This window comes from Pristiophorus japonicus, chromosome 12 (genome assembly GCF_044704955.1).
Source record: "Pristiophorus japonicus isolate sPriJap1 chromosome 12, sPriJap1.hap1, whole genome shotgun sequence".
NCBI lineage: Eukaryota > Metazoa > Chordata > Chondrichthyes > Pristiophoridae > Pristiophorus > Pristiophorus japonicus.
In genome coordinates, this window is record NC_091988.1 from 50,446,897 (window position 1) to 50,466,416 (window position 19,520).

Below are 19,520 nucleotides of genomic sequence, written 5' to 3' on the forward strand. Positions count from 1 at the left end.
TAAAACGTTCCAGGGCGCTTGACAGGAATGTTATAAGTCAAAAAAAATAAATCTGACATCGAGCCACATAAGAAGAAATTACGGCAGATGACCAAAAGCTTGGTCAAAGAGGTAGATTTTAAGGAGCTTCTTAAAGGAGGAAAGAGAGGTAGAGGCAGAGAGGTTTAGGGAGGGAGTTCCAGAGCTTAGGGACCAGGCAGCTGAAGGCACGGCCATCGATGGTTGAGCAGTTATAATCAGGGAAGCTCAAGTGGGCAGAATTAGAGGAGCGCAGACATCTCGGGGAGGGGGGTGGTTTGAGGCTGAAGGAGATGAATGCAGAACATCCCACTCAATGGGCCAACATGTTACTGATGTGTTTGATGGCCATTTGGTCTACTCCGCACTCCACAGCAGACCATGACAGGTTGGTTGATGGCGCACACCAGGGCATCTGCTACTGCCCACGACCCTGCTCGATCAGCTCCGTTGGATGGGCCACATCATCCGCATTTCCGACATGGGACTCCCAAAGCAAGCGCTCTACGCGGAGATTCGATACGGCAAGCAAGCCCCAGGTGGGCAGAGGAAACGCTCCAAGGACACCCTCAAAGCCTCCTTGACAAAGTGCAACATTCCCACCGATTCCGGGCTCACAAATTTCTGGCCTACGACCGCTCAAAGTGGAGGAAGAGCATCCGGGAGGGCGCTGAGCACCTCAAGTCCCATCGCCGAGAACAAGCAGAACCCAAGCGTAGACAGCGGAAGGAGCGTGCGTCAACCCAGGCTCCTCGACCACCCTTTCCTTCAGCCACTGTCTGCCCCACCTGGGACAGAGACTGTAGGTCCCACATTGGACTCCTCAGTCACCTGAGAACTCACCTTTACAGTGGAAGCAAGTCATCCTCGACTCCAAGTGACTGCCTATGATGATAATGAAGGCAGATGGTTAACGAGACTAAGGACTTAATACGCAGAAATATGGGTAAACCCAAACAGCTGATTGAGAAGTATTTTGACAAAAAGATACGAGTTTATGAGTTCCGTGTTGGTGATGGTGCCGAACGACGGTTAAAAAAGAGCATGGCCTGGAAATTCCGGTTGGAGGCTTCCCGTGGGCAATTGCCTCCGGCTGGAGAATTTTTACGAATCTACCTGGTGATTTCGGAGGGCGCCCTGGATTCCGTTGGGGAGGCCTTCTCTTCCCGCACTGCGAAGCATGCTCCCCTCTGGAGGGTTCCCACGCAGATGCTGCAGTCACGTGTGACTGTTCAGCCAATCAGGTATGTATTCCACAGCTTTCCCATTAATAGCAATGAGAACTCCTACGAGTTCTCATTGCTATTAATGGAGGAAAAAAACACACACTAATAAAAAATAAAAAACAGACCTCACAAAATTAAAATTAATTGAAATTAAAGTTAATAAATACCTTAGGAAAAAACAATATTTTTCGGATTTATTTTTAAAGTTTTGTAATTCGGGTTAAAAATAAGCTTACCTTAGTGAGCAGTTTTTAACAATAAAATGTATTTATTTAATTTAATTTAATTTAATTTTATTATGTTTATGTATGTTTTTAAACACTTGCACCTATAAAAGTAGGCTATGCACCTGCTTTTTCAGGAGCAAGAATTTTGAGGACATTTGCTGGGCAAGATATGGGTAAATACCGTAATCTTGCCCAAGCAAATGTCCTCGCTCCTGATCTGTGGATCATCTGTCAAGCTCCAGCTTAACAGATTGGAAAAGCCAGTATTCAGTGCATGCGCATTGTGCGTTGAAAACTGGCTTTTCCGATGTCTTCCTGGGTCCGTAGAAACTTCGTACAGACCCGGGAGGCCAGGATTTCCAAGCCTATGTATTTGAACCAAACTGGAAAGGCCCTTTCCCGATAGTAGACAGGGCCAGCCCAGCCGTTTATCTCACCGAGAGATCGGTAGAAACAACAAAAAGGTAGGGAGATGGTAGCATAATAATCAGCTGAAATCTGTTGTGAAGTACAATCAAAAACAAAACTGGTAACCATCTATTGTGCTTGATATTAACAGGTGAATGAATGTACTCTGAAAATTATACATGTGAATTGGGAGTAACACATTTCAAGGTTGCCACCTAGCAGTGATTTCGGGACCCAAAGACTATCTGCAATGAGACTGGAGAAAGGGAACGTATGAAAGACATTGAAGAACAACTAAGCCGACAATGGAGATGCCCCTGGGAGATGGCGATTCCCGGCTACTTAAAGAACCTGTTGTATGAGAACCGAATCATTGGGCAGTGTGTGGTAGAGGGAAAGGGTGTACAGGTAAAGTGTACATGTAGAGGAAATGGGACGAGAGGGAATTCAGTGGCAGTAATTTCAGGACACATAGAGAATGACAGCCCCCCTCTACAGACAATATCAGAGTACATAAGAACATAAGAAATAGGAGCAGGAGTAGGCCAAATGTCCCTCGGGCCTGCTCCGCCATTCAAATAGATCATGGCTGATCTGATTATGGGTTCAGCTCCACTTCTCTGCCCGCTCCCCATAACCCTTTACTCCCTTATCGCTCAAAAATCTGTCTATCTCCACCTTAAATATATTCAATGACCCAGCCTACACAGCTCTCTGGGGCAGAGAATTCCATGGATTTACAACCCTCTGAGAGAAGAAATTCCTCCTCATCTCAGTTTTATTCTAAAACTATGCCCCCTAGTTCTAGATTCCCCCATGAGTGGAAACATCCTCTCTGCATCTACCTTGTCGAGCCCCCTCATTATCTAATATGTCTCAATAAGATCACCCTCATTCTTCTGAATTTCAAATAGTACAGGCCCAACCTGCTCAACCTTTCTTCATAAGTTAACCCCTTCATTTCAGGAATCAACCGAGTGACCCTTCTCTGAACTGCCTCCAATGTAAGTATATCCCTCCTTAAATAAGGAGACCAAAACTGTATGCAGTACTCTAGGTGTTGCCTCACCAATACCCTGTACAGTTGTAGCAGAACTTCTCTGCTTTTATCCCCCTTGCAATGAAGGCCAACATTCCATTTGCCTTCCTGATTACTTGCTGCACCTGCATGCTAACTTTTTGTGTTTCATGCACAAGGACCCCCAGGTCCCTCTGTAGTGCAGTATTTTGTAATTTTTCTCCTTTTAAATAATAATTTGCTCTTTTATTTTTTCTGCCAAAGTGGATAACCTCATACTTTCCCACATTATACTCCATCTGTCAAATTTTTGCCCACTCATTAGCCTGTCTATATGCCTTTGCAGATTTTTTGTGTCCTCCTCACAACTTGCTTTCTCACCTATCTTTGTATCATTAGCAAACTTGGCTACATTACCTTTCACCCAAATCATTAATATAGATTGTAAATAGTTGAGGCCCCAGCACCGATCCCTGTGGCACCCCACTAGTTACTGTTTGCCAACCGGAAAATTACCCATTTATCCCGGCACTCTGTTTTCTGTTAGTTAGCCAATCCTCTATCCATACTAATATATTACCTCCAATCCCGTGAACTTTCATCTTGTGCATTAACCTTTTATGTGGCACCTTATCGAATGCCTTCTGGAAATCCAAATACACCACATCCACTGGTTCCCCCTTATCCACCCTGCTCTTTATGTCCTCAAAGAATTCCAGCAAATCTGTCAAACATGATTTCCCTTTCATAAAACCATGCTGACTCTGCTTGACTAAATTATGCTTTTCCAAATGTCCTGCTACAGCTTCCTTAATAATGGACTCCAGCGTTTTCCCAACGACAGATGTTAGGCTAATTGGTCTATAGTTTCCTGCTTTCTGTCTGCCTCCTTTTTTAAATTGGGGCGTTACATTTGCAGTTTTCCAATCCGTTGGGACCGCAACAGAATCCAGGGAATTTTGGTAGATTACAACTAATGCATCCACTATCTCTGCAGCCATTTCTATTAAGACCATAGGATGCAAGCCATCAGGTCCAGGGGACTTGTCCACCTTTAGTCCCATTATTTTATCGAGTACAGGGAACAGCGCCAGCCCTTATACATGGTCTTCTTCGACCTTACAAAGGCCTTTGACACTGTCAAGCACGAGGATCTATGAAGTGTCCTCCTCCATTTCGGATGCCCCCAAAAGTTCGTCAACATCCTCTGCCTGCTCCACAACGAGATGCAAACCGTGATCCTTACCAACGGATCCATTACAGACCCAATCCACGTCAGGTCCGGGATCAAACAGAGCTGTGTCATCGCCCCAACCCTCTTCTCAATCTTCCTCGTTGCCATGCTCCACCTCACAGTCAACAAGCTCCCCACTGGAGTGGAACTAAACTACAGAACCAGTGGGAACCTGGTCAACCTTCGCCGTCTCCAGGCCAGGTCCAAGACCACCCCAACCTCTGTCATCGAGCCACAGTACGCGGACGACGTCTGCGTCTGCGCACATACAGAGGCTGAACTCCAGAACATAGTCGACATATTTACTGAGGTGTACGAAAGCATGGGCCTTATGCTAAACATCCATAATACATAGGTTCTCCACCAACCCGTCCCCCCCCACACAGCACTGTCCCCCAGTCATCAAGATCCACATGGCCCTGGGGACAACCTGGAACATTTCCCATATCTCGGGAGCCTCTTATCAACAAGAGCAGACATTGATGACAAGATTCAACACCGCCTCCAGTGCGCCAGTGCAGCCTTCGGCCGCCTGAGGAAAAGAGTGTTCGAAGACCAGGCCTTCAAAGCTGCCACCAAGCTCATGGTCTTCAGGGCTGTAGTAATACCTGCCCTCTGTATGGCTCAGAGACATGGACCATGTACAGTAGACACCTCAAGTCGCTGGAGAAATACCACCAACGATGTCTCTGCAAGATCCTACAAATCCCCTGGGAATTTGACGCACCAATCTTAGCGCCTCGACCAGGGCAATATCCCCAGCATTGAAGCACTGACCACACTTGATCAGCTCCGCTGGGCAGGCCACATTGTCCGCATGCCAAACACGAGACTCCCAAAGCAAGTGCTCTACTCGGAACTCTTTCGCGGCAAACGAGCCAAAGGAGGGCAGTGGAAATGTTACAAGGTCACCCTCAAAGCCTCTCTGATAAAGTGCAATGTCCCCACTGACACCTGAGAGTCCCTGGCCAAAGACCATCCTAAGTGGAGGAAGTACATCCGGGAGGTCGCTAAGCTCCTCAAGTTTCATTGCTGAGAGCATGCAGAAATCAAGCGCAGGCAGCAGAAAGAGCGTGCGGCAAATCTGTCCCACTCTCCTTTACCCTCAATGCCAATCTGTTCCACCTGTGACAGGGACTGTGGCTCTCGTATTGGACTGTTCAGCCACCTAAGGACTCATTTTAAGAGTGGAAGCAAATCTTCCTCGATTCCGAGGGACTGCCTATGATGATGTTGATGGAGGATGTCATGTTTGTAACGTTCACATAACTGTAATCTTTATGTAACAACACTATACACTGTATACACCTGAGTAATGCACACCTTGACCACAGGGGGTGAACTTGTGGGAGACACTCCTCACCTGGTCATCCAGGTATATAAAGGGAGGTCCCACGCAGGGTCAGCACTTCTTGGTCCTGGGAATAAAGGTTCAGGTCACGTAGTGACTTTGTCTGCAGTACATGCCTCGTGTGATTCCATAGTAAGGTGTAAGGACACCACATTTGGCGACAAGAAACGGGAATCAATTACCCACGAGGATGGCCACCGGTAGCATAGAGGAATTGTACTGTGTTGGTGAGGACTGGGACGATTTCATTGAGAGGCTCCAGCAGAGCTTTGTCATGAAGGGCTGGCTGGGAGAGGGAGTGGCTGGCAAACGGAGGGCACATCTACTGACCAGCTGTGGATCCAAGACGTATGCGCTGATGAAAGACCTGCTCACACCCGAGAAGCCGGCGGACAAGTCCTTTGAAGAGCTCAGCACTCTGATTGGTGAGCACCTCAAACCGGCGAACAGTATACACATGGCCCGGCACCGGTTCTACACACACCGGCGTCGGGAGGGACAAAGCATATCGGACTTTGTTGCAGACCTTCGGCGTTTGGCCATCCTCTGTAAGTTCACAGATGCCTGCAGGGGGGAGATGTTAAGGGATTTCTTCATTGAGGGCATTGGTCATGCCGGGATTTTCAGGAGACTTGACTTTGGAAAGGGCAACGCTGATAGCTCAGACCTTCATGGCAGGGGAAGAGGAGACCAAGATAATTTATGCGCGCAGCCCTGGTTCCAACGTGGTGATGGACCAGGGAGTTAACATTGTGAACGAGACACAGAACCCTGCAGGCAGGCAAGGGCAATAGGACACCGCCCAGGCAGCAACAGGCTCTAGGGTGGGCCAGCAACAGAGACAATGGCAGGGGGATCGGCAATTCATGCCATCACAAGGGACAATGCGTCCCAGGATGGGACCATTGACACTCAGCAACAGAGTGCTCAGGAGTAATCAAAGAGACAATCAGAGAGGAATGCATATTTACAGTTCCTTTGTTCACAACAATCTCAGCTCATGCTGGAGGTGCGGTGGCAGACATGCTGTGAAAACCTGTAGGTTTCAACAATTTATCTGTAGAAACTGTAACTTCAGTGGACATCTGGCCAGAATGTGCAGAAAGCCCGTAGCAAGGCTAGTTTATGAGGCAGAGGAACCAGACGAGGGGACTGCAAGGCAGGGTGAAGCTTGGGGCAGAGCTATGGACGCTGAAGTCCAGCGGGTTCATGTGACAGACGTCCACAGTTCATACACCAAAACACCACCTATGATGATGAAAGTTCTATTAAATGGCATCCCAGTACACATGGAGCTGGACACAGGAGCCAGCCAGTCACTTATGCCTGCCCATCAATTTGAAAAACTATGGCCACTCAAAGCTAACAGGCCCAAACTGGAATGCATTGACACGCAGCTACGGACGTACACCAGAGAGATCATCCCAGTACTAGGCAGTGCAAACTTGGTGGTCACACACAATGGATTGGAGAACCGGCTGCCACTCTGGATTGTCCCGGGGAATGGTCCCGTGCTCTTGGGGAGGAGCTGGCTAGCCGAGATGAACTGGAAATGGGGGGGATGTGCACGCCATTTCATCTGTGGAGCGAAGTTCATGCTCACAAGTCCAACAGAAATTCGAGCCAGTTTTTCAACCAGGTGTCGGGACCTTTAAGGGCACCAAAGTAGTGATACGCATCATCCCGGACGCCAGACCAGTGCACCACAAAGCCAGAGCCGTGCCGTATGTGATGCGTGAGAGAATTGAAAGTGAGTTGGACAGGCTGCTAAGAGAGGGCATAATTTCGCCTGTTGAATTCAGTGACTGGGCAAGCCCCATCGTTTCTGTCCTTAAAGCGGATGGCTCGGTCAGGATTTGTGGCGACTACAAGGCCACCATCAACCGAGTGTCACTACAGGACCAATACCCGCTTCCGAGAGCGTTGGATCTTTTTGCCACACTGGCAGGTGGCAAGCTGTTCACCAAGTTGGACCTCACTTCAGTCGACATGACTCAGGAACTGGCTGAAGAATCCAAGCTTCTGACCACCATCACTACGCACAAGGGGCTATTCGTCTACAACAGGTGTCTGTTTGGCATTCGTTCAGTGGCCGCTATCTTCCAGAGGAACATGGAAAGCTTGCTTAAATCCATCCCTGGAACAATCGTATTTCAAGATGACATCCTTATCATGGGTCGAGACACCGAGGAACACCTCCACAACCTGGAGGAGGTGCTACGCCGACTGGACCGGGTAGGCTTGCGACTAAGAAGTCCAAGTGTGTGTTTTTGGCCCCAGAGGTCGAGTTTTTGGGCAGGAGGGTTGCCGCAGACGGGATCCGGCCTACCGAATCCAAAACAGAGGCGATCTGTCGTGCGCCCAAGCCCGGCAACACATCGGAGTTGCGGTCATTTCTGCGACTACTGAACTACTTCGGGAATTTTCTGCCGAACTTAAGCACATTGTTGGAGCTGCTGCATGTGTTCCTGTGTAAGGGTTGTGAATGGTTTTGGGGGGATTGTCAAGAACGGGCTTTCAATCGGGTGCGGGAATCTGCTTTATTCTAACAAGCTGTTGACCTTGTTCAACCCCTGTAAGAAACTGGTTTTAACGTGTGATGCATCATCCTATGGGGTTGGGTGCGTGTTGCAGCAGAGTAATGATGAGGGCCAACTCCAACCTGTGGCTTATGCCTCCAGGTCACTCTCCCAGGCAGAACGGGGATATGGGATGGTTGAAAAAGAAGCACTCGCATGTGTCTACGGGGTGAAAAAGGTGCACCAGTACCTTTTCGGCAGAAGGTTCGAGTTAGAAACGGACCACAAACCGTAAACATCCCTATTGTCCGACAGCAAGGCTGTCAATGCCAATGCGTCAGCTCTCATACAGCGGTGGGCCCCCACACTGGCTGCGTATGACTACATCATGCGGCACCGGCCAGGCACCGAAAATTGCGCTGACGCGCTCAGCAGGCTCACACTGGCGACTACCGAGGGAGCGTCGGAACAAAGCGCGGAGATGGTCATGGCCGTTGAGGCTTTCGACACCGCAGGCTCCCCCATCACAGCCCGCCAGATCAAAATCTGGACCAACAGAGATCCCCTCCTATCCCTGATAAAGAAATATGTCCTGACTGGGGATTGGGCGCCCGCACACAGAGCATGTTCTAAGGAGGTCAGGCTGTTTCACAGACGGATGGACGAGCTCTCCATCCAAGCCGACTGCCTGCTATGGGGCAGCCGGGTAGTCATGCCCCAGAAAGGAGGGGAAGCATTCATCAGGGAACTCCACAGCGAGCACCCAGGCATCGTGCTAATGAAGGCCATTGCCCGGGTCACATGAATGGTGGCCAGGAATTGACTCAGACCTGGAACACTGGGTTCGCAGGTGCGCGATGTGTTCTCAGCTGGGAAATGCCCCCAGGGAGGCCCCACTCAGCCCGTGGCCCTGGCCCACCAGGCCATGGTCACATATTCACGTAGACTATGCGGGCCCGTTCATGGGAAAAATGTTCCTGATTCTTGTCGATGGATACTCGAAATGGATCGAGTGCATCATATTGAATTCGTGCACGACATCCACCACCGTGGAAAGTCTGCGTATGGTCTTTGCGACCCGCGGCTTGCCGGGCATCCTGGTTAGTGATAATGGCTCGTGTTTCACTAGCTATGAATTCCAGGAGTTTATGTCGGGTAATGGTATCAAACACGTCAGGACAGCACCGTTGAAGCCGGCTTCCAATGGCCAGGCGGAACGTGCGGTTCAAATCATAAAATAGGGCATGCTCCGGATTCAAGGACACTCCCTTCAGTACCGCCTATCGCGCTCCAGCTGACCTATAGGTCCCGCCCGCATTCGCTCATGGGAGTCCCACCTGCGGAACTACTCATGAAACGCACGCTTAAAACGCGGCTGTCCCTCAGTCACCCAGACCTGTCAGACATTGTTGAGGGCAAGCGCCAGTCCCAAATCGAGTGCCATGATCGCAACTCAGTGGGGAGATGCATAGAAATTGATGACCCTGTATTTGTTCTCAATCATGCTTTGGGACCCAAGTGGCTTGAGGGTACTGAAATTGGCAAAAGAGGGGAATAGGGTCATAGTGATCAGACTTAACAATGGGCAGATATGACGCAAACATCTGGACCAAGTAAAGAAAAGGTTCAGCATGGACACTGAGGAACCTGAGGAAGATCATGAGATGTCACCCATACCACTGCCAGTGAACGAGCAACAAGGACATTCGCCAGCATGCACAGTCCCTGCGGCCAGCCTGGACAGCCCGGAATCACCTCAGGCGACAGAGACACATGCCAAGGCCCAACCACCAGAGCCCCAACTGCGGCGCTCCATGAGAGAGCGTCGACCGCCTGAAAGAGTCAATCTTTGATCCAAAGACATTGGGGGGAGGTGATGTCATGTTTGTAACCTTCACATAACTGCAACCTTTATGTAACAACACTGTACACTGTATACACCTGAGTAATGCACACCTTGACCACAGGGGGTGAACTTGTGGGAGACACTCCTCACCTGGTCATCCAGGTATATAAAGGGAGGTCCCACGCAGGGTCAGCACTTCTTGGTCCTGGGAATAAAGGTTCAGGTCACGAAGTGACCTTGTCTGCAGTACATGCCTCATGTGATTCCATAGTAAGGTGTAAGGACACTAGAGAGGAGAAGGATGTAGCACCCCGTTTGTAAAATTGGAAGTCGCCCCATACCTGGGTTGAGGAGACTCTGGGAGTCCCAACGCCACTTGCCCCAAGTTACTCTCGAAGCCACCGATGAATGGGCTGGAGGTGGTAGAATCCAGAGATATATTTTACATTGTAGTGTCAGCCATGGCTCAGTTGGCAGCACCCTTGCCTGAGTCAGAAGATTCTGAGTTCAAATCCCTCTCCAGGGTCTTGACACAAAAATCCAGTGCTGCACTGTCGGAGGTGTCGTCTTTTGGATGAGATGTTAAACCGAGGCCCTATCTGCCCTCTCAAGTGGATGTAAAAGATCCTATGGCAGCGGAGTTATCCCTGGTGTCCTTGCCGATATTTATCCCTCAATCAGCATCATCAAAACAGATTAGCTGGTCATTATCACATTGTTGTTTGTGGGAGCTGCTGTGCGCAAATTGGCTGCTGTGTTTCCTACATTACAATAGTGACTACATTGGCTTTGGGACGTCTGGTGGTCGTGAAAAGCGCTATATAAATGCAAGTCTTTCTTTTCTTTAATGTGTGCTTTGTAATTGTACTGGCTGTTTTTAACCTAACCCGAGGGATTGTGTCATAATAATTATCTTAATTTGTTTTGTCTTATGTTAAAGGAAAGGTAGAGGATTCACAGGCCAGAAAGCAGAGGAAGGACTGGGGAGTAAAGGCTTGACAGAAAGGGGATGTCGCTGAATGGGTAGGAGCCACAGCTGGTGTAGCAGGAATGAATCGCATAGACATAAAAGGTATATTGGAGCATGACAAAGTCATGCGGAGACAGCTGAAGGGATTATTGACCAAACTAAATGGCAAGAATGGTGACCTGATTCACGAACAGGACAAAATCCTGTTGTCCACTCAGGAGATGGTGGTAGCATGCAGTCTATCTCAGGTAAGGTCAATGAAATCATTGCGACAAATAATCAACATTATGCACAGCAGAACATCTCTAAAGCAGTGAAATGTAGCATATATAGAAATTTTGTACTCACTTTAATCCAAAAGGGAATGTCCCACTTAAGAGTCCAACCACATTCCTGTTTTTGTTAAGAATTATCACTCAGCTATCTGGCTGGTAACTAATAAGACGGAGGAATACAAACGTTTAAGGCGACACAACCTAGCTTTCTTCACCCTTCAGGCCCACTCCCAAAGTGGAGGTAGTCAAGTTCCAGTGATTCTGGCAGTCCCTATTGCTGCCAACTCCAAGGCACCACCGGTACGATTGTATAGAGTTATTCTTCTTAGGCAGTCCCTCGGTGTAGAGGATGACTTGCTTCCACACTAATATGAGTTCTCAGGCGACTGATGTGGGACCTAGTCTCTGTCACAGGTGGGACAGATGGTGATTGGAGAGATGGGTGGGTGGGTTGTCGTGCACGCCCTCTGCTGTTTACGCTTGCCGTGCTTCCGGCGAAGAGACTCGAGGTGTTCGACGCCTTCCTGGATGTTTCCCCTCCATTTTGAGCGGTCTTGGGCCAGAGATTCCCAGGTGTCGGTGGGGCTGTTGCACTTTTTCAAGGAGGCTTTGAGAGTGTTCTTGAAGTGGTTCCTCTGCCCACCTGGGGCTCGTTTGCTGTGTCGGAGCTCTGAGTAGAACACTTGTTTTGGGAGTCCAGTATCGGGCATGCGGACGATGTGGCCCGTCCATCGAAGCTGATCGAGTGTGGTCAATGCTTCGATGCTGGGGATGTCGGCCTGAGCGAGAACACTGACGTTGGTGCGCCTATCCTGCCAAAGGATTTGTCTGTAGGAGTTATTGAATACTCTGAAGGTAATACCATCGTTAAGGAATTTAAAGATCATTCCTGATGGTTGATTGATAAAAAGGACACAAATTGGTAATGAATGGGTATGTCGGTGTGATATGTATGAGCACACCACGTCAGCCTGTGGTTTCACATTGGATGAACACTCCTAATTGCACAGTGATCATAAGCCGGTGGAGCCATGACCAGGCAAGGCTGTTAATGTAGGGAGAGGGAGGTATTGTGTTTTGACTAGCGCTTCACATTTGTACCACAGAGAGACACTGTGTCCCATCAATATTCTCATGTTTTGCCTTTCCCCAGTAGTGCCAGTTAGAATTGGAGGCAAGGTACTATTACCAGTCCATTAATATAATGTTACCGAGATACAGCTAGAATTGTCTCTCCCAGAGGAAGCACGGAAATCAGTGGTTCATTTTGGTCACCCAATTCCACCCCGTCCCTGATCCTAAAAACAATTCTCTAGCATACAGGTGCCTCGCAGGAACATTTAGTTTACATGCAGTAGGGCAACAAGGACATTGAAAAAGGGATTAACACCTTAGGGGATCTTAAGTGGCTGGAGATGGTATTTAATGTAGGTCAAAATCTTTGGGCATGAATAGTTTTTATGTGTCTTATCTTCACTCAAGGGGTTATGATAATTATCCTAGCATTTAGGATGTGCTGGCTCAAACGGATGATGAGGAGATTAAACCTGAGGGCAACTAGCCTCGAGTTAGCTGGATAGATGAGAGAAGCTAAGTGAGGGGTCGGAGAAGGAGCTCCTCCCCCTCAATCCAGGGACTGTAGGATTATCAAGGATTAGTTGGCTTTTAGAATAGTTGTTTTATGATCTTATAATCATCAGTTTCCTATAATCATCAGTAATGGATTTATAATCATGTGTAAGAATTAAATGTAGAAGTCTGTAATCATCAACTGTATGCCATGGTAACCTGTGTTATATTCGACATGCAATTCTTTTACTTTCATTAACCCAGACAGCCTGGGGTGAGAAAGAGGACTGCTATAGTCGAATAGGGTAGCTATTGGGTGAATTAACAAAAGTTGGATATTTGCCAACAGTAAGGATGAGGCATAGAGTCGAGCTAACTATGTATGGGGACCAAGGTCTGTTGTAGTTACAACCATGTTGGAATATTAGGAGAAAGAAAGAGGGAGGGTTGACATCTGGCAGTGAGCTAAAACATGGGCCTTTCACAGAACCATCAAGGGCACCGTACCTCTACAGTATGGAGACATGTTCTTTTGTGCTGCCATAACTACTCCAGATAGGAATATTGACGGTCAAAAACAGATGATGTGAGGGGGTCATAAGATCAGGACCTGAGTAAGTAACGGTGCTGTGGACGTGGCATCTTTTTGATTGGATTTTGGGGAATTGGGTGTAAACCAGTGATTGGTTCAGTAAGACTCCATTGGTTTTGAATGAGAGTACGGGTATAGGAAGAGGGTCTCAACAGCCGCAAAGTGTAGAAGATTTTAGAAAGAATCCAGGGGACACCCGAGAGACGAGGGACAAGAGACACACTCACAGTCGCGACTTCTACCCAGAGCATAACAGGGTAATATAAATCTCAATTATACTCTGTAAATTGCTGCTCGAATATTGTAATGTATTAAATCTTGCTTGTGTTGAATAAAGTTAAATCACTGTCACCAATACGGGTCAACTTTGAACCTTTCCGAATCAAGGTCCCTCTAGGATCCCTACATATAAAAAACACAAGTTCTTTATTTTAATTGACTCAAGTGTTATCAATACAATTCAAACAAGAAACCTCATGAAATGCTACATTTCTTTTAAAAACACATGCTGTATTTATGATGTAATAACATATAAATCTCAGAAAAAATAATAGATTTTAAAGAGGAAATAGTTTAATGTACTCATTATTCATCAGGTAATTAGCTAATTATGTAGAAATGGACTTATTTTGAAGGTGGCTGATTTACAAATGTGGGCAGTTCTTCTAATGTCTGCTGGTGCTGTCGTTCAGAACGTTTTCTTCGGTACACATCATCTAGATAGACAATAAAATCAATTAGCCCAGAGAAAGAAGTAAACTTGAAGCATTTCAAAAGTAATACACACACTATTGGCTATATCCATTTCATATAGGACCTTTACAGTCGGACAGAGGAGACTTTCGATCCATCATTCTGGATTATTAAACGCAGGTCCCAACAGGGTCTTATAAGTGTAATGGGTTGTAGCAGTTGTATCTTTGTTTGTCTTGGGCTCAAGTCCACAGCATAAAATTATTCTTGCTGATCAGTTATTGGTGGTGTTGCAGAGACCAAATTTATTTTGCTGTGAATGGCAATTCCAATGTCAACAGAGACCAGATCAGAATTTGATTTCAAGGCTGAAATACTGCAGACATGCCTGGCTATGGTATTGGATTACCAAGTATTCCAGGAGGGTTGACTCACTAGAAGTGATATCTTTTGCTCGAAATCAACCTCACCCCACCAAAGGATGGCAGCCACTAGTTAATAAATGACAAATGTGGACTTAAGGTGGACAAGAGATACCAGCAACTCCTCAAGAGTAACATGGTGAGCAGCTCAAAATGTGAGTGCATTGCCACTGTCCTGATCACAGCATGCCTTCTGATTGAATTACACTCCAAGATGTTTATGAACCTGCATTACCTGCAAGTGAGTCAGTAACTCGAGGTCATAGATTTAAAATAATTGGCAAAAGAACCAGAGGGAAGACGAGGAGCAATTTATTCACAGATCTGGAATGCACTGCCTGAAAGGGTGGTGGAATCAGATTCCATAGGAACTTTCAAAAGGCAATTGTATATGTACGTGATGAGGACTAAGTTGCAGGGGGAAAAAAACTGGAGTATGGGACTAAATTGGACAGCTCTTTCAAAGAGTTAGCACAGGCACGATGGGCCGAATGGCCTCCTTCTGTGCTGCAAGATTCTATTACAGATATACCAAAAGTAGGTGGTTTGTGATGTAAGCTGTCAGAAACACTGAGAGCAGCACCGCAGAGCAGAAATCACCAATTGATAGATTCCCTGGGACTTTTTAAAATTGCAAACCTGAGTTTAGGAAGTAGAGGTACGGTCGGGCTCGGGACGTGTGGACACGTTACCAAAATAAAGACTAGCATTTATATAGCGTCTTCCACAACCTCAGGACATCCCAACGCGCTTTACAGCCAAATAAATACTTTTTGAAGTGTAGTCACTGTTGTAATGTAGGAAAAACGTCAGCCAATTTGTGCACAGCATGCTCCCACAAACAGCAATGCAATAATGTCCAGATTATGTGTTTTTTGTGATGTTGAGTGAGGGATATATATTGGCCAGGACACCAGGGATAACTCTCCAAATTAGTGCCATGGGATCTTTTACGTCACCTGCGAGAGCAGACAGGGCTCGGTTTAACGTCTCATGTGAAAGACGGCACCTCCGACAGTGCAGCTCTCTCTCAGTACCACAGTTAAGTGTCAGCCTACATTTTTGTGCTCAAGTCCCAACTTTCTGACTCAGAGGCGAGAGTGCTACCCTCTGAGCCAGGGCTGCCAAAACAAAAAAGATTTATATTCACGACCTAAGTGACACGCAATATTCGCGCCACACAAGTGCCAGGCAATGACTATCTCCAACAAGTGAGAGTCTAACCACCATCCCTTGATATTCAACGGCATTACCTTCACCAAATCCCCCACCATCAACATCCTGGGGGTCGCCACTGACCAGAAATTTAACTGGATCAGCCACATAAATATTGTGGCAACAAGAGCGGGTCAGAGGCTGGGTATTCTGCGGAGAGTGTCTCACCTCCTGATTCCCAAAGCCTTTCCATCATCTATCTACAAGGCACAAGTCAGGAGTGTGATAGAAAACTCTCCACTTGTCTGGATGAGTGCAGCTCCAACAACACTCAAGAAACTCGACACCATCCAGGACAAAGCAGCCGGCTTGATTGGCACCCCATCCACCACCATAAACATTCACTCCCTCCACCACTGGCGTACCGTGGCTGCAGTGTGTACCATCTATACGATGCACTGCAGCAACCCGTCAAGGCTTCTTCGGCGGCACCTCCCAAACCCACAACCTCTACTGCCTAGGACAAGGGCAGCGGGGCGCATGGGAACGCCATCACCTGCAAGTTCCCCTCCAAGTTACCCACCATCCTGACTTGAAAATATATTGCCATTCCTTCATCGTCGCTGGGTCAGAATCCTGGAACTCCCTCTCTTATTGTACTTGAACTGGAAAGCAAGGAAATGTATCGAATGGAACTGCCGTCAGCACCCAAATGTAGTGTATGGGATTGCTGACCGCAGCTAAATGTACTGAACTGCTTTTGAATGTACTGTACAAATTTTTATATGAATAAAGTATATTTTGAAATTTAAAAAAACATGGACTGCAGCGGCTCACCACCACCTTCTCAAGGGCAATTAGGAATGGCCAATAAATGCTGGCTTTGCCAGCGACACCCACATCCTGTGAAAAATAAAAAAATAATGGCCCCAGAGCACTTTACAACCAATGAAGCACAGGAAACGCGGCCACTCACTCATACTTACAAAACGTTTCGTGCCCAATGCGCACGTTTATCATGATCCACTCCAGCACACCGCCCAGGACAAAGAAATAAGGCAGGAAGCGGTAGGTCCCTAAACGCCTCTTGCCAGGAACTAAATTCAACAAGCGTTTTACCCGGGAGCTGAGCATCATTGCTGGGCCGGGCCCGGGCTGTGTGTGCCTGGGATCGGGATCGGGGTCTGTCGATCTGCCTGCGGGTTCGCCGCCAGATTTCTTTCAAAACCGATGAGCAATGAGTGCGGGAGACGGGGTGAAGCCGCGGCTTTAATGGAGAAACTCCGCACCGACCCGCACAGCCTGTGTCCTGTCCCAGCGCGTTTCAGTCTTCGCAATGCTGACCTTTCCACCGGCTCGACAGCACCAGCAAAGGACCAAAGCTCTGGCACAGGCCTCAGCAGCACCACGGCTCTGAGACACAAGGACAGGGCAGAGGGAGCCAGCCCCGGGCAGGCTGGGGGCTCTAACACTCGTCCTCCCGTCCGGTCCCCTGAAAAGTTGTCACTAAGTGTCTGCAGCGGAGCAGGAGAAGCAGAGTTCGGCCATAGACCGTTCTCACATCCTCCATCCTGCTTTTAAACCGAGGCTGGGGCTTTCATAACTAGTCAACTCGTATAGTCATGAATAGTGAGCAACAGCCATCGCAACTTATTGTAGAATTAGTAAAACAAAATTACGGTAAGAGTTTACATCTCTGAAAAGATAACTTTACAGAATATTTGCATTGTGTTTTATTATGAAATGCACTTGCCAGCCTTACATAGGGGACATTATCAGTCATCTAACGACTGGCTCTCTGTCCTGCTCCTTTCCTTTCACAACAACTTGTATTTATATAGCGCCTTTAACGTAGTAAAACGTCCCAAGGCGCTTCAGAGGAATATTAGAAGACACAAAAAATGATACCAAGCCACATAAGGGGAAAAGAAAGCTTGGTCAAAGAGGTAGGTTTACGGGGCGCCTTAAAGTAGGAAAGAGAGGTGGTGAGGTTGAGACAGGGAATTCCAGAGCTTAGGACCCAGGCAACAGAAGGCACGGCCACCAACAATTGAGTGATTATAATCAGGGATGCTCACGAGGGCAGAATTAGAGGAACGTAGATATCTCAGGGGAGTTGTGAGGCTGGAGGAAATTACAAAGATAGGGAGGGGCGAGGCCATGGAGAGATTTAAAAATAAGGATGTAAATTTTAAAATCGAGGCGAGACTTAACCAGGAGCCAACGTAGATCAGCGAGCACAGGGGTAATGGGCGAGCAGAACTTAGTGCAAGTTAGGACATGGGCAGCCGAGTTTTGGATGACATCAAGTTTACGTAGGGTACAATGTGGGAGGCCAGCTAGGAGTGCATTGGAATAGTCAAGTCTAGAGGTAATAAGGACATGGATGAGTGTTTCAGTAGCGGATGAGCTGAAGCAAGGCCGGAGATGGGCGATGTTACGGAGGTGGAAATAGGCGGTTTTATTTATGCTGCAGATATGTGGTCAGAAGCTCATTTCAGGGTCGAACATGACACCAAGGTTGCGAACAGTGTGGTCCAGCTGTTAGGGAGAGGGATGGAGTCAGTGGCTAGGGAACTGAGTTTGTGGTGAGATCGAAAACAATGGCTTCGGAGAAAATTTCTGCTTATCCAGAACTGGATGTCAGACAAGCAGTCTTGACAATTTAGAGACAGTAGAGAGGTCAAGAGAAGTGGTGGTGAGATAGAGCTTGGTGTCATCAGCATATATGTGGAAACTGATGCTATGTTTTCGGATGATGTTGTCAAGGGGCAGCATATATATGCGAAATTGATGGCCAAGGATAGAGGCAACAATGCGGGAGTAAAACAGAAGCCGTTGCAGGTGATTCTCTGGCTACGATTTAATAGATAAGAATGGAACCAGGCGAGTGCAGTCCCACCCAGCTGGACGATGGTGGAGAGGCGTTGGAGTGGTCAACTATGCCAAAGGCTGCAGATAAGTCAAAAAGGACGAGGAGAGATAGTTTGCCTTTGTCACAGTCACAAAAGATGTAATTTATGACTTTGATGAGAGCCATTTCGGTACTGTGATAGGGGCGGAAACCTGATGGGAAGGATTCAAACATGGAGTTGCGGCAAAGATGGGCACGGATTTGGGAGGTGACAACACGTTCAAGGACTTTGAAGAGGAAAAGGAGATGGTGAGATAGTTTGCAAGGATGGGAGGGGTCAAGGGTTGTTTTTCTGAGAGGGGTGATGACAGATTTGATAGGGTATTTAAAAATAATTTTACCAGGTGCTTACCATTTTTCCAACTTTCGCAGGAAGTTCCCATTGCTCGGGCTCACGTCAGGTAAGTGTATTGGGTTCTCAATCACTCCCCATTGCTGTGAAAAGGTGAGAGCAGCAAAAGTATACAAGCTACCATTTGTTACTACAGCTGTTCACTTTCCATTGTCAAGCTGGAGCCTTCAGGATTTGGAAGACACTTTTGAGCTGCAGGCAGTTTCTTAGTGTTTGAAGTAAACTCTCTATCCACTGTTCCCTCCTTGGAGCAACCTCTGTCACCATTGACAGATCGCTTCTGTCATCTCAACTTCAGCTGCCATCTATTCAATCAGCATTGATGCCCTTGAAAAAATCTTACCTTGGTCCTCAGAATCTCACCACGATCAGCCCCAACAGGCACACCAACAGCACCAACAACACTTCTCTGCAATCACCTGATGTTTCACAGCTCACAGGGCATCAGTACCTGACCACATTACTGAGCAGGACGCCAGCAATGGCCTCACTATGGCCAGATTTACTTCACTTGATGCTGTACATCTGGGCTGGCACATGATGCGCCAGGTTGACACTAACCCACACCAGCACCATAAAGCACCCCTTCAAATTCCAAGCCATTCCTTTCACACTTATCACCATTAGAGAGGGGGACCTTGTGTCTCACCATTCACTGGAGCTCACAAAGACACTTCCAAAGGTTCACATAAATCTGTCAAAGAACGCAAAGTGTTCACAATAAAGATTTC

General features: G+C 47.5%; 1 protein-coding gene across 1 annotated transcript; it reads right to left on the reverse strand.

Annotated features, from left to right (window-relative positions):
• Positions 1-13,808: 13,808 nt before the first annotated feature.
• Positions 13,809-17,122, reverse strand: LOC139277242 (ubiquinol-cytochrome c reductase complex assembly factor 5). The gene is made up of 2 exons (XM_070895444.1): positions 16,510-17,122; positions 13,809-13,969 (listed from the first exon to the last, which is right to left on the reverse strand). The coding sequence occupies exons 1-2, from the start codon at positions 16,658-16,660 to the stop codon at positions 13,878-13,880; spliced, it is 243 nt and encodes an 80-aa protein (XP_070751545.1). The 5' UTR covers positions 16,661-17,122; the 3' UTR covers positions 13,809-13,877.
• Between the last annotated feature and the right edge of the window lie 2,398 nt (positions 17,123-19,520).

Coding starts and splice junctions, on each gene's coding strand:
- LOC139277242 (XM_070895444.1), bottom strand. CDS start 16,660: ATGATGCTCAGCTCCCGGGTAAAACGCTTGTTGAATTTAGTTCCTGGC. Junction 13,970..16,509: donor CATTGGGCACGAAACGTTTT/GTAAGTATGAGT, acceptor TTGTCTATCTAG/ATGATGTGTACCGAAGAAAA.